The sequence below is a fragment of the Chelonia mydas genome, chromosome 1 (assembly GCF_015237465.2).
Source record: "Chelonia mydas isolate rCheMyd1 chromosome 1, rCheMyd1.pri.v2, whole genome shotgun sequence".
Taxonomy (NCBI): Eukaryota; Metazoa; Chordata; order Testudines; family Cheloniidae; genus Chelonia; species Chelonia mydas.
The window spans coordinates 12,710,064-12,724,893 of record NC_057849.1 but is presented as its reverse complement, the minus strand read 5'-3'; the positions used below and the strand labels follow the sequence as shown (position 1 = coordinate 12,724,893).

At 44.1% G+C, this 14,830-nt stretch overlaps 1 protein-coding gene and 1 long non-coding RNA gene across 11 annotated transcripts in view; one reads left to right on the top strand and one right to left on the bottom strand.

The window, feature by feature from the left end:
- FAM168A (family with sequence similarity 168 member A) overlaps positions 1–14,830 on the bottom strand; it is a 365,574-nt gene that overhangs the window by 164,593 nt on the left and 186,151 nt on the right. The window contains exon 3 of one of the 10 annotated variants that reach the window (XM_043527559.1): positions 13,542–14,127. The exons of the other annotated variants lie outside the window; for them this stretch is intronic. Within the exon in view, the coding sequence (XP_043383494.1) occupies positions 14,003–14,127 (125 nt within the window). The 3' untranslated portion in view covers positions 13,542–14,002. Of the gene's footprint in view, positions 1–13,541; positions 14,128–14,830 lie in introns of those variants that run through there. 10 annotated transcript variants of the gene reach the window in all.
- LOC119563929 lies at positions 5,279–14,696 on the top strand. Its single transcript, XR_005222712.1, has 2 exons — positions 5,279–6,656; positions 14,089–14,696. It is a non-coding gene; the product is annotated as an uncharacterized LOC119563929 (long non-coding RNA).

Here is a 14,830-nt window from a genome sequence, read left to right as displayed (position 1 = left end):
GGCGTGAAACATTGTGAAGTAAACCCAGGCACCATGAAGGATCAGCCAGAGTCAGTTGCCTACACAAATATTCTTGTTAGGCCTGGTCTACACTACAGGGTTAGGACGAATTTAGCCACGTTAGGTTGATTTAAAAATGACTGCGTCCACACAACCTGCGTTGACCTAAAGGGCTCTTAAAATCGACTTCTGTACTCCTCCCCAAAAAGAGAAGTAGCGCTAAAATTGACCTTGCTGGTTCGAATTTCGGGTAGTGCAGACGCAAATCAACAGTATTGGCCTCCTGGAACTATCCCAGAGTGCTCCATTGTGACCGCTCTGGACAGCAATTTGAAATCCGATGCACTGGCCAGGTACACAGGAAAAGCCCTGGGAACTTTTGAATTTCATTTCCTGTTTGGTCAGTGTGGCGAACTCAGCAGCACGAGTGACCATGCAGTCCCCCTAGAATCGCAAACGAGCTCCAGCATGGACTGAAAGGGAGACACTGGATCTGATTGCTGTATGGGGAGAAGAATCTGTGCAGGTAGAACTCCGATAAAAAAAAAGAAATGCATGGAACAATAGATGTCATGATTCTAAAGAAAGGAAGCAGCAGAATTAGGACAATGGACTTCAAAAAAGCAGATTTTAACAAACTCATAGAACTAGGAGATAAGGTCCCAAAGAAAGGAAATTGAAGGGAAAAAGGAGTTCAGAAAATATGGCAGTTTCTCAAGGGGACAATATTAAAGTCACAAATGCAAACTATCCCAGAGCGAAGGAAAGATAAGAATATTAAGAGGTCAATATAGCTCAATCAGGAACTCTTTAATTATCTGAAAATCAAAAAGGAATCCTACAAAAGTAGAAACATGGACAAACTACTAAGGAGGAGTACAAAAGAATAGCACAAATATGCAGGGAGAAAATCAGAAAGGCTAAGATACAAAACAAGTTACACCTAGCAATGGTCATTAAAGGCAATAAGTAGAGGTTGTTTAAATAGATTAGGAACAAGAGAAAGATGAAGGAAAGCATAGTCTAAGGTCTGAGGCCTTTTTCTGCAGCCATTATTAGGAGAGCAGCAGCCCTGAGCCAAGAAACAGAAAGTCACATTCTCACATTCCATCTAAATTACACGAAAATAATGTAATATCGGGCAGTTAAGAAGGAGATCCTTTCCTAAAGGTACCCACAAAAACTGGGTGACCGGGTAACAAAATGGCAGGTGAAATTTAATGTTGATAAACGCAAAGTAATGGCATTGGAAAACATAATCCTAACTATACATATAAAATGATGGGGTATAAATTGCTGTTTCCACTCCAGAAACAGATCTTGGAGTCATTGTGGAGAGTTCTCTGAAAACATCCACTCAATGTGCAGCGGCCGTCAAAAAAGCGAACAGAATGTTGAGAATCATTAAGAAAAGGATAGATAATAGGACAGAAAATATCATATTGCCTCTATATAAATCTATGGTACGCCCACATCTTGAATACTGCGTGCAGATGTGGTTGTCCCATCTAAAAAAAAAGATATATTGGAATTGGAAAAGGTTCAGAAAAGGACAAGAAAAATGATTAGGGGTATGGAACAGCTGCCATATGAGGAGAGATTAATAGAACTGGGACTTTTCAGCTTGGAAAAGAAACAACGGGGGGGCGGGGGGATGATAAGGTCTATAAAATCATGTCTGGTGTGGAGAAAGTAAATAAGGAAGTGTTATTTACTCCTTCTCATAACACAAGAACTAGGGGTCACCACATAAAATTAATAGGCAGCAGGTTTAAAACAAACAAAAGGAAGTATTTTTTCACACAATGCACAGTCAACCTGTGGAACTCATTACCAAAGGATGTTGTGAAGGCCAAGACTAGAACAGGGTTCAAAAAAGTTTATGGGGGATAGGTCCATTAATGGCTATTAGCCAGGATGGGCAAGGATGGTGTCCCTAGCCCAGAGGTGGGCAAACTACGGCCCATGGGACTGTCCTGCCCGGCCCTTGAGGTCCCAGCCCTGAAGGCTAGCCCCCAGCCCCTCCTCTGCTGCCTCAGCTCGCCATGCCACCAGCGCTCTGGGCGGCGGGGCTGCGAGCTCCTGCCAGGCAGCGCGGCGGCGGGGCTGGCTCCCGCCGGGCAGCGCAGCTGCCAGACATGCTGCTCTGAGCAGCAGGGTAAGGGGGCTGGGAGGTTGGATAAGGGGCAGGGGGTCCCAGGGGACAGTCAGGGGACCGGGACTGGGGGGGTTGGATCAGGGGCATGGGATCCCGGGGGGTGGTGGTCAGGGGATGGGGAACAGGGGGGGTTGGATAGGCATGGGAGTCCTGGGGGGCGTGTCAGGGGGCAGGGGTGTGCATAGGGGTTGGGGAAATCAGGGGACAGGGAGTGGGGGGGGTTGGATAGAGGGTGGAGTCCCAGGGGGGCAGTTAGGGGTAGGGGGTCCTGGGAGGGGGCGATCAGGGGATAAGGAGCAGGGGAGGTTGGGTGGGTGGGAGGTTGGTTCTGAGGGGAGTGGGGCAGGCTGTTTGGGGAAGCACAGCCTTCCCTACCCGGCCCTCCACACAGTTTTGGAACCCCATGTGGCCCTCAGGCCAAAAAGTTTGCCCACCCCTGCCCTAGCCTCTGTTTGCCAGAACCTGGGAATGGGTGACAGGGGATGGATCACTTGGTGATTACCTGTTCTGTTCATTCCCTCTGGGGCACCTGCCATTGGCCACAGTTGGAAGACAGGATACTGGGCTAGATGGACCTCTGGTCTGACCCAGTATGGCTGTTCTTATGTTTTCTTATGAAAGCACTTTGGAGGACAGGATTAGAATTCAGAACAGTCTTGATAAATTACAGAATTTGGTCTGCACCATACTTTAGGAAATACAGTAAAAGCTTTTTTTATCTGGCATGTTGGTGTAATGGGGGGTGCCAGTAACTCAAAAATACTGGTTAACTAAGAGGGAGAGAGTTTGGCTGCAGGTGCGGGGGCGCAGGAGGGGTTTTGGGGTGACAGATCCTGGGGAGGGACCGTCACCTCGGGCGGCTCCCAGCAAGTGGCAACCTGTCCCAGCTATTCCTAGATGGAGGCATGTCAGGCGGCTCTGCATGCTGCCCATGCCCCAACCTGAGCACTGACTCCGCAGCTCCCATTGGCTGGGAACAGCGGCCAATTAGAGCTGCAGGGGCAGCGCCAGATCCAGCACCCCAAAACCCCTCCCATGCCCCAACGCCCTGCCCCGAGCCCCCTCCCACACCCCAACCCCCAGCCTCACATCCACTCCTGCACTCCGAACCCCTCGTGGCCGTTCCTCCGCCTAGGAGCAGCAGGAAAACATTGCCGCTTCCGGGGAGCCACATGGAGCCGGACAGGGAGCCTGCTGGCCCCGCGCCAACCGGACTATAAACCAGGCGTTCTATGAAGATTAGAAACGTCGATTTATAGAACTTTTTGGTTGCTACAGGGCTGGATAACACAGGTTTTACTGTATGTGGATTAACTTGAGAGGGTCCAGAGGAGAGCCACAAAAATGATAAAAAATTTAGAAAACCCGACCTATGAGGAAAGGTTAAACTGGGCATGTTTAGGCTTCAGAAAAGAAATCTGGGGGCAGGGGCTAATAGTCTTCAAATCTCTCCAGGTCCCTTCCAGCCCTACATTTCTATGATGCCATTTTGATTCCCCCATTTCAAATTTTCAAGCAGCATATAATCACCTCCACCGGAGGGGGGTAAGGTGAAGCACTTTATAAATAAAGTTACTATATACATATTATACATATGTATTTTACATGTAATGTAATGTCTCATTGCTTGCTAAGTAGTAATTGAAAATGTAACAATTTGATCTGTCTAGTTCATTTTTTTTTTTTGAGGGTGAGCATTTAATAAAAGCAGTAAAGAATTTCAGAAGCAACGCAATGTAACAAATAATACGTACATGTGCTCTACAAGGGCATATAAATGATGAGGCTCTATCTCAAATTTAAAACACAGTTTAAAATATATAGCAGCATAAAATGTAGCTATATGCAGCACAACAAAGATAAATTACTGTAAGAAACATTCCTGAAATGGCTGGTAGAGAGACTGGATGACCTAATAGGTCTTTGCCAATATTAGCTTCCATTCTTCTCCAAGGCTTGTTAAAGGCTCAGAGTACATGGCACTATACACTTCAAGAAAAGTTGATCTCCATGGGAATAGAGGACAAACTAAAAATAACTATGAAATGACATTTTAACAGTTTTGAAGCAGGTTGTCATGGCAATTGAAGAGTTGTAACCTGTTGCCATGATAACCAAAAAGTTTTAAAATTAATGGGAAGGCATTTCTTTTCTACTTTGTCTATTTGCATAAAGGAACTAATATCAGTCTTTCACAATGATGGCAGATTTACATAGTACAGTAACTCCTCACTTAACGTTGTAGTTATGTTCCTGAAAAATGTGACTTTAAGTGAAACTATGTTAAGTGAATCCAATTTCCCCATAAGAGTGAATGTAAATAGGGGGCGTTAGGTTCCAGGGAAATTTTTTTTGCCATACAGTACAGTAGTATAGTTGGGAGGTGCCCCCGCCTTACCCCACACAGGCACAGCCCACTGGCACTAGAGACAATGAGACAGGCAAGGAGGCTGGAGGTGCTGTAGGCTAGGAGAAGCACTTTGCGCAGCAGCAGTGGCAGCTTCCCCTACTCTGCAAGCACCAGGGACAGGGGGAGGGGCTCAACCCTCGGCCCTCCCACTCCACCCCTTCCTCCAAGCCCCCACCTTTAACCCTCCTCTTCTTCCGCCCACTCCTCCCCCTTTACTCCACACACCACACTCTCACTCCTTCCCCCTCCCTCCAGCCCGCGGCAATCAGCTGGCCTGTGGCATTCAGGAGGCAGGAGGGAGGAGTGAGGACATGGTGCGCAGGCTCCCCCTCCCTCCCCTGCCTCCTGAACACTGCAAGCCAGCTGATTGCCGCAGACAGGAGAGGGAGGGAGGATGCAGGGGAGGCATGCCCTGTCCTCCCTCCTCCCCCCCACCTCCTGCCCGCAGCAATCAGCTGGCTTGCGGAGTTCAGGGGGCAGCAGGAAGGAGCGAGGACTCGGCACACGGCCTCCCCCCTCCCTCCCATGCCCGCAGCAATCGGCTAGTTTGCAGTGTTCATGAAGCAGGAGGAAGGAGGGGGAGCCTGCGCGGTGAGTCCTCGCTCCTCCCCTGTCCCTCCTGAATGCCGCAAGCCAGCTGATTGCCGCGGACAGGAGTGGGGGGGAGAGGGGGAAGGCGCTAATCCGCAGGGTCTGCCAGCGGGCGGGAGGCACTGGGGGGGGCATAGGGGAGCTGATAGAGGGGCTGCCAGCTGTGGAAAAGCAGGCAGCCAAACGACATTAGAGTGAAGCATTGCACAACTTTAAATGGAGCATGTTCTGTAATTTAGCAGGGACATAAGATCGAAACAACGGTAAGCGAGAGGCTATTAAGTGGGGAGTTACTGTACTGCCTTTCAGAAAATACAGGGGTAGAATATTTAAAATATATATATATCATACAAGTCCAAAAAAGTTGTGGTCAAACTGAAGAACTGTAAGTTTAGGAAAGAATTCAGCTTATCTTGATGTTAAATGTATTTTGCATTCCTGGGTCACCCCTTTGACACACAGATGGTGTTATCTGTACTCTACTATCAAGAAAACAGTATCATATGGCAGAAATACGGACAAGGAACAAGACTAAATTACTTCGTCCACCAATCCTGGACCAAGTACCACAAAAATTTAGAGATGCAATAACGAGTGATTTATGATTTCAAATTCAGACTATACTAATTTGGCTCAAACACTGACAATACTAGACTCAGATTAATTTTTAAAAACTTAGGCCTCAAACAATAATAATCCACTATGTCCTAATTTGAAGGGCTACTCAGTCTTTACCATTGCACCGCTGGATTCTGGAAGCTTTCGCTATTTCCTTAAAACCTTGCCTTGCATCTTACTGGTTATGGAAAAACTTCTCAATCACTCTCAAATTATTGCAACACCTCATTTGAACACTGCTCTCTTTCCCCACATTTTGGGGGAGGAGGAAGAAATGTGTAATTGCTAATTGAGGAAGAAAGCATTTAACTGGTAATGGACAATGATGTTTTCTGCTTTCTACGTATGTACCTGCTGTCTATTAAAGATTAACTAAAATATATGTTAAAACAATGGACTGGTCTTTGTATTCATTGTTTCAGTCCCAAATTACACTGATATTCAATAAAAAATATATATCTGCTAAAGAAATGGTGGTGCTTTCCCTCATTTGGAGCACATGCATTTAAGCTATGCTGAACTTCTTGCATGTATAGGGGCAGAGAATGCATTTGTCTCAATGACCCCAGGAGTTCCTTCCATCTCTCACATACAGTAGAACCTCAGAGTTCCTGACACCTTGAAAAAGGAGGTTGTTCGTAACTCTGAAGCTCAGGCTCCAGCAGTTCACAGTCCGGGCCAGGTTCCAGAGGCAGCTAGTCAGCTTTGGGGAGGGATGTGGGTGAAAACGGTGCCCCGCTTCCTGGCTGGGGGAGGGGTGTGTGTGAAAACAGTACCCATGGCTTACAGGAAAGCAGCGCCGACTCCAATGCTGCACCTGCTCCGGCTGCCTTGGGCTGGCAGTGGGGGCTCACAGCTTTGCCTGTGAAACGCCTAGCTGTAAGTGGATGCTCTGCACATTGGGTGGGGGAGGGGGAGGGGACAGGCAGCCCAGATTTGCCTGTCTTAAGATGCAAATACAGACATAGCATAATATTCGCTCCCCCCCCCCTCGGCTGCTGCCTGATTGGTTACTTCTGATTTCACATGGTGTCCGGTTGATCGGTCAGTCTGTAACTCTGGTGTTTGTATTTTTGAGGTTCTACTGTATATGAATATATGCTGTTGTAAGCACTGTATAGAATGTAACATTTTAAAGAACTAAGCAAACACATGACAACAGAATGGAAACAGAACAGGTGTCCTTACCATCACTTTCAAAACACAACAAAATGGTCACCACCTGGAGAAATATAGCTATGGATTTGAAAGCAAAAGGAGTCAGAGGACTGGGCCTACGTACACAGAAGTTCAAGTGTGTACACATTCAGACCTCTCTTTTAAAGAGACAACTTGCTGGCAATCTGTTCAAGTTAGTTTTCCTCCATCTCATCTCATTTATGGTTTATTATTGCCATGTACTTTTGCCTCTTGAGAATGGCACTGAAATGGGCAGCTAACTCCCTTTCCCTAGAGATGAATGCTCATTTCTATAATACAGGGATTCTCTAACTTTGTCACATTGAGTCTCCCTGAGCTATGAAAAAAATGACTGCACCTCCCCATAGTTTATTAGAGCCCTGCAGTGCCCTGTGCGGCTAGAGCTCCTGCTGTCAGCCTGCTGGCTGCGGCTCTCGCTGACCCCTTTATCTCCTGCTCCCGCCTCCTGGGTGTGCACGGCCCTTCTGCACAAGCCTCAGCTGCCTGTGGCGGATAGCCAGAGCTCTAAAAAAAAAACCAACCCAACAGCATGCACCTCCCTTGACACATTCCCGTGCCTCCCTCGGCAGGCCTGCCCCATAGTTTGACAACTGCTACTATAATACATTAGGTTTTTAATAGTGAGAGGTAGTACCATCATCTTTAATAAACCAAATGCAAGACAAATTGCCTCTGTTTACCCACTAACCCACATCCTTACCCATGGTTAAATTAATCTTTCCCCCCATTCTCCAGGGCTTTATTTTTAAATTTCTCTCAGCCCCATTCTTTCCATTTTCATCTCTTCAGTCTGGTTTTCTCTTGTCCCTGGGAACTTTCATCCCTGCTTATAAAATGATTAACAAAATTAGTCAGATTATTCAATGGAATAAATGTTTTAGCCTGACCTCCTCAAAAGTTGTATCCACTGAGAATTCTACAAGTCAGCTTTATGAATTGGGATTCTATAACTGCCTTATTTGATGATCTAGTTACAAAAGTGAACTTGCCATTTTTGGGTGCACAGCACATTGTCTCAGATCCCAATGGAGTGGCCCTAAAATAATTGTAGGCTGAGCATTTTCACAGGAATACTTCACAGAAAATATTTCAGGGAGTTTTAATTCTGCAAACCCACAGAATGACTTGCCCCTGATATGTTAGATAGATAGTAGAAGCCAACTAATCTTACTTACTCATGGAGAGAGAACAACCACCATAACAACAACATTGCAACCATTTTCCCCAGTAGAATGTTTTTTTAAAAATTTCAGACAATTCCCTGTTCTTTATGTATGAGAAGAATGTATGTACCTGTATATAGACAGGGACAGAGTATGTGGACGTATGTGGACAGGGACAGAGTATAGGGATGTTGTGGGGTTTGGCATCTAGAACGATGTACATACTTTTCACCCAGCTCACTGCTGGGCTCACACGGACTAAAATTATTCATTGAAATCTCCTTATTCTTTGTTCATTACTAGTGGTCAATTCTGCAGCATCTTATCTTTGAAACATGAGAAATGTAATTATAATCAAGACCAATAGCAAACATAGTTATCAGTCAATGATGGAACTAGCATCGCTAAACTGTGCAAACAAGGCCCTGCATACACCCACCTAATATCCATGTTATCCAGAGAACAGCTTGCACTAGGATAGCACCTGAGTGACACTCTAATCTGCACCAGCCTTGGGGCTACTAGAAAGCACCCAGTGCATGGGATGAGTGTATGCTGATATTTTATTCAAGAAAAAAGAGGCCCCTCCATTGCTGGAACTATTATACAGAACAAAAACTATTGATAGTGCTGATCTTTGTGTCTGTTGGCGAAGTGGAATGGTAAGACAAACTAAAACACCTGTCAAATTATGAATACAAGAGATAAAAAAATATAACCATGAACTCATGACTCATTATCATGCAATGAGTTAACAGCCTGTTGGGACATTTTATATTGCAGCACAGCTTTAATCCCTGGCTAAACAAAGATTTACTGGATCTAGTAAACTTAATGGAGAAACCAGATTTTCCGAGGAGGAGCATAAATCTGACAGTACGTAGACAACTGTCTTTTAGCAATTTAGAAAACTCTGCAGTGGATGCTAAGGACCTGGGGGCCTGCTCCTGTGTGCTGCTGAGCACTCTGACTTCATTGGGAACTGACAACACTCAGTACCTCTCAGAACTGGGGCTCTGCATGAGTGAACTGGATTACGAAGCCTGACGTGCATTTTGCTGTTGTAAATTACCTGCTATGAGAACACACCTGATCATTACCATGGAACACACCTCCTTCCAAAGAGATTTCTTTAAAAAGGATTGTTTCCAGTAAGAATTCTAGTTAGATTTTGCTACTACATCTCGACCTGATATAACACGAATCTGGATATAACACAGTAAAGCACCGCTCTGGGGGGGTGGGGCTGCGCACTCTGGTGGATCAAAACAAGTTAGATATAATGCGGTTTCACCTATAATGCGGTAAGATTTTTTTGGCTCCCGAGGACAGCGTTATACCGGGGTAGAGGTGTTCTTGCAACAGGCCTCTGGTCCCAGAGGGCTTTGCATTTAGGTTGTTGACCAATACATTCACTTTTAAAAGAAACCTTTTGATGGCATCCATTCATTCTTCCATTCCAGTAAGTAAACTAGGACTTTTCATTATTAGCAGAAACTTGTAACGAGAAGGGGGATGGGGAAAGGCCACAACACTGAAGAGTCCTTCAGGCCTCATTTATTTGAACAGTGCCAAGCAAACTCTCTGATGCGATATTTTCTTCCTGAGCTCTGAGCCAGGGCTTTGGGATCTCATAAATCATCTCTGGCTGCAAAGACATTAAAATTCCAGCCCAGTACTACATTAGATGAAGTGAGGCTGAATGCTGGCAAGCACTGAGAGAGGAAGGGAGGAACACATACAGACTTTCAAATAAGTGTTAGCATTGGTGGGTAAGCAAGTACCCAATCCTAGTTTCACACTGGCATAAATAAAACAAGGATAGAATCTCAACACACATTAAACCAGCTACAGGTACGTTTGCCATTCTGAACAAGCTGCTACCCATTAAACAAAAAAGAAATCTTGGCTCTTCCAAGAACAAACCTAAAATACTGTGTGCAGTTCTAGGCACAACAGTACCAGAAAGATGCAGACACATTGGAGGCAGCAGAGCAGAGCAACAGAAGCAATAAGGGAACAGGATAAATTGATTTATGAGAAAACATGAAAAGAATTAACTGTGGATAGTTTAGATAGGTAATGATGAAGGGAACTGATAACTATTGACACAGAACTGAAGGGAATACAAAGTGAGAATAATTTTGAATGGTCCCCAAGAATGTTTAAAACTAAAAGGAAGAAATTGAGAAAAGGGAGAGGGGAAACAAAACTTAAGTGGAATGGCCAGAAAGCGTCCTGGACTGTGAGATGATTAGGCTCTGGAATAAGATTTTGAGAGAAGTGGTAGAAACCCCATCGCTTGGGACCACTGAAAACTAGATAGGCCAAATACTCAAAAATATAACCTCACAGCAGTAGGGGGATGGACTGGGAAGGAAAAGGTCTGTGTGTGTTACCCTTCCCAATTTTTATATTATTCATTTTAAAATCACAAGTAAGCACTGGCCAGCTTCTTTTCGTGTTCTGTATAAGTCAAAGCTTCACTGGATCTCACACTTAAAAAAACAGTTTATTTTTCTCCACAGGTAAATGCAAAAATAGTGGTTTCAGATTACATGCCAAAAAAAATCTACTGGGTAACTAATTCATGTTGAAAGACACCTTTAAAAACTTATATTTTTCTTATGTCTTTTCTTGCCTGCTTTCCTTTAAGCTAACACTCTTGTTCTTATAACATGTTCCCAGGCCCACTATAGATCATTTTCCAGTCTTTCCTCTCCTCTTCCTTATGTATATTCTCTTTGGACCTCTTCAGTTTTATTCATTTAATCTTTTTTCCATGATGGAAAAAACAAAAGCATTACACTAAAGAGATGAGGTGCAGCACAAAATAGCCTAATACCTACTCAGTACACAAGATTAAAAGGTCCATAGTGTGATGATTCAGGAAAACAATGTGAGTTTTGTTTGTTTTTAAGATCTAAGCATGTTCTATTTATTTATCATAACAGAAAAGTTAAAAACTAATATAACCAGTTGCAACACAAAATAAGGAGCAAACAGTGTCAGACTAAGCTTCCTATAAAGCTGCTTCAAAGGATGACACTACCAACAGATCTACAGAGTGACCAAGTTTACAGGCCTCTGTGATGGTGTTTTGTGATTTTTGGCTTGGGAAGCTGGTCTATTAACCACTTATTATTTGACCACAGTCAAATACTGTCACATATTCCAGGAAGATCTTTGACAGTGGTGGCCTACCCTTTTGATTGCATCATAGTTCCATTCTTTCTTTTTTTTAAACTTCATTTCATTGTGTTTCACGTTTTGCTGAGTTAAAATTACTCAGTGAAGCAACTTGGTTTTCTGTAATTAGGCATAAGTCTAGGGCTAAGTCTACTGGAGACCAGAACGTCTTAATCTTTTTTGTTACTGTTATAGTAAATTAGTGCTTTAAAACTTTTTGACATTATTTGATCAGTCAATTGACCAAATTAATTTTGTAATGGTCAAATGCCCAACCCTACATGATTTACACAGAGACAAAGTGGTTGAGGACCAAATTCTGTTGGTGGAAGGGACAATCTTTTGAGCTTCACAGAGCTCTTTCTCAGGTCTAGGGAAGGTAACCAGCGTGTCCAAGCTACATACAAGGTGGGGCGATTGCTAAACACAAGGGGTTCACAGATGATGTAGGAGACCACTTAAACAGAAGAGGGCAATTAACACATCAGCTGTCGTAGGACAAGGAGGGTATTAGGCAGCAGGCCGTTACCAATTGTTGTAATGAGCCATACAACCGTTGTCTCTATTAAGTCTATGGTTTTTACTGCCCAGCAGAGTCATGAATGTAAGTTCCTAGTACTGTCTTTTGAAAATGAAGGGCAGGTTTTCTTTGGGGATGAAGACTGAGAGGTCAGATATGGAATGAATGTTTTATGAAAAGCGTTCACTCAGGGGTGACAGAGTATTTTTGTCTTTTATCATTTTTCTATGTGAGCACATTTGAGAGCATAGTGTTTGTCTGGTTTCCCCTACATAGTAGTTGTTGGGGCATCTGATGAACTGGATGAGGTACACCACGCATTGGGATAAGCATGTGTAGAACGCACAGATCTTGGAAGGTATGTCATGGAGGGTACTGATCATCATAGCAGTGGAGATATGGCTGCAGGTTTTGCATCCATTGTTCTGGCAGGGTCTGGTGCTATTTTAGATTGTTGTGTCCTGGTCAACAGGGAGCCTGCTTCTGATTATGAGGTGGGCGGGGCTGTTGAAAGTCAGAAGAGGGGGTCTGGGAAAGCTTTCTTTCAGGATGTGTTCCCCATCACGTATGGGTTGTAATTGTTTGATGATACCCTTTTTCTTGTATTGGAGCAGGTTCTCTCGGGGTATTCGGGTGGCCTGTTCCTTTATGTGATCTAATTCTCTGGTGGATTTCAGAGTAGCAGCCGTGTTAGTCTGTATTCGCAAAAAGAAAAGGAGTACTAGTGGCACCTGAGAGACTAAACAATTTATTTGAGCATAAGCTTTCGTGAGCTACAGCTCACTTCATCGAGCGTCCTTGTTTGTTGAAGGAGGTTTTAATTGTTAAGTTGTGTCCCCCAGACTTTCTCCTCAGAGCATATTCTATGGTATCGGAGTACCTGTTAGTAGATTACAGATTTCTTGGTGTGTCTGGAGTGATTACTGGATCTGTGGAGGTAAGTGTGGTAGTCTGTGGGTTTCTTTTATATAGTTGTCTGCAGGGTTCCATTACTGAAGCTGATCATAGTGTGCAGGAAGTTGATGCTGGTGTGGGAGTGTTCTAGAGAGTTTGATTAATGAGTTGTGGTTACTGAAGTTCTGATGGAATCTAATAGAGTTTAGGTCCATCCACAGGCTATAAATATCATCCAGGTATCTGATGTACCTCACTGGTTTTGTGGTATGTTTTTCTAGTAATTCTTCCTTGAGGTAGCCCATGAAGAGGTTGGCATATTGGGGACTCATTCTAGTACCCATATATTTTCTCATGTTTTGGACAAAGTATTTTTTTATTTGCAGAGTTTCTGAATGGCCCGTTGTGTGGTGAGTGGTATGAGGATGGTTTCTAGGAGTTCTCTTATTCTTTCAGTAAGAGTGCTGTGGCCAGATATGATAGGTCTGCCTGGTTTCCCTTAGTTGAGTATGCTAGGAAGCATGCAGAAGGTCTGTAGGGTGGATTTTTGCACCTGTGCTACGGTAGATTGATTTAAATCAAGGTGATTTAAATCACCAAGTGGAAAGCCTTGATGTAAATCATTGACTACAATCAACTTTTCCATTTCTACTTCAATTATTTTCTAAAGAAAGGTGCATTCTCATTGGTTGATATAACCATTAGAACATATTGATTTGCAACTAAATAGAGCCTTTACACTAGATTTGGTACATCTTTTTCCTATATATGAGGGTACACTATAACTATATACATTTATTTAAGCAATTATATAGCTTAACATTTTCAGATTCTTAACTGTTCATTTTTACTATATTACAAAATATTTACTATATTACAAACTTTCATTAAGGTACTCTGAAATCCTCTTAAGGTTTCTATGGAGGGCTGCGTTATTTCTTCCTCTGTGGTAAGATATTTTCCCATGCCACTCAGTGATAAATTCAAGTGGCGCCACTGCAGTACATGGGATAGCAGTATCCCGGCCCAGGCGACTTCAGGACACCAGCAGCAGCTGTGCTCTCACTGCCTTTGTTACCCTCAGGAGTGAGATTTCTGCTAAAATCACCACTGCCTCTGGAAAATGGTGCGTGTATTCAGTGTCATTGCCCTATGCTAGTAGATTCATGCAACCGAGTAATTCCCTCCTCATTTCCCCACCCCTTGTGGGCCATACTCACCATGGCTGGTGCTGTGCCAGGCACCATGTACGAGTAATCTCAACGAGAAGTGAGTTCGGCAGCGTAAATTTCACTTTCCATAGTGAACAGAATAACCGTGGTACTTCTGTATGCTTTACCTGCAGCTGCTGCCATTGTGGCCTTCAGGGTCTCCCTCTCCACACCTGAGCCAAATAAGGAGGAGAAAGAAGAGGACTCGGGATGACATGGTCCTACAAGCAAATGCTGCATCTGACTAAGCACAGGGCCTGGAGGATGGACACTGTAGACAGCCTGGAGAAGGAAAGAGTAGTGAGGAGAAAGACCCAGGAGTCCGAGCAGGAACAGGAGAGGCAGACAAACCAAGACATAATGGGGCTTCTCAGGCAGAAACACAGATGTTGCAGACTCTGGTGGACATGCAGGTTCAACAATCCTGGGCTTGCCTTCCTCTGCAGCCCATTGAGAACTCCACCTCGGGATCACACCCCCTAAACCCTCCCCAAATTCTACATGGCATCAAGGGTTGCTGCACAACCCCTACCACTCCACCCCAGGGGACATCAAAGACAATCACAACTTCACATACACTGCCCTGTGACAGCCACAGTTGGTGTATGTGTAGCTGAAATGGACATGAATGTTCTTTCCCCGTCATAAGTTCTGTTCTATTAGGTTTTTAAATGTATTTGTTCTAAAATTGCCCTTTTTTGCTCTGATTGTGTTACAGAATAAAATTCTATTTGGAACATAATTCATCTTTGAGTTCACAACATAGGCTACTGAGTGCTCAGCAGTTCTGAAAACAACAAATTACCTGTTACTGCACAATGTCACAAAACCCATAAGCTCAGTCACAAACAAAATTAATAGGTGTATCGACAAACA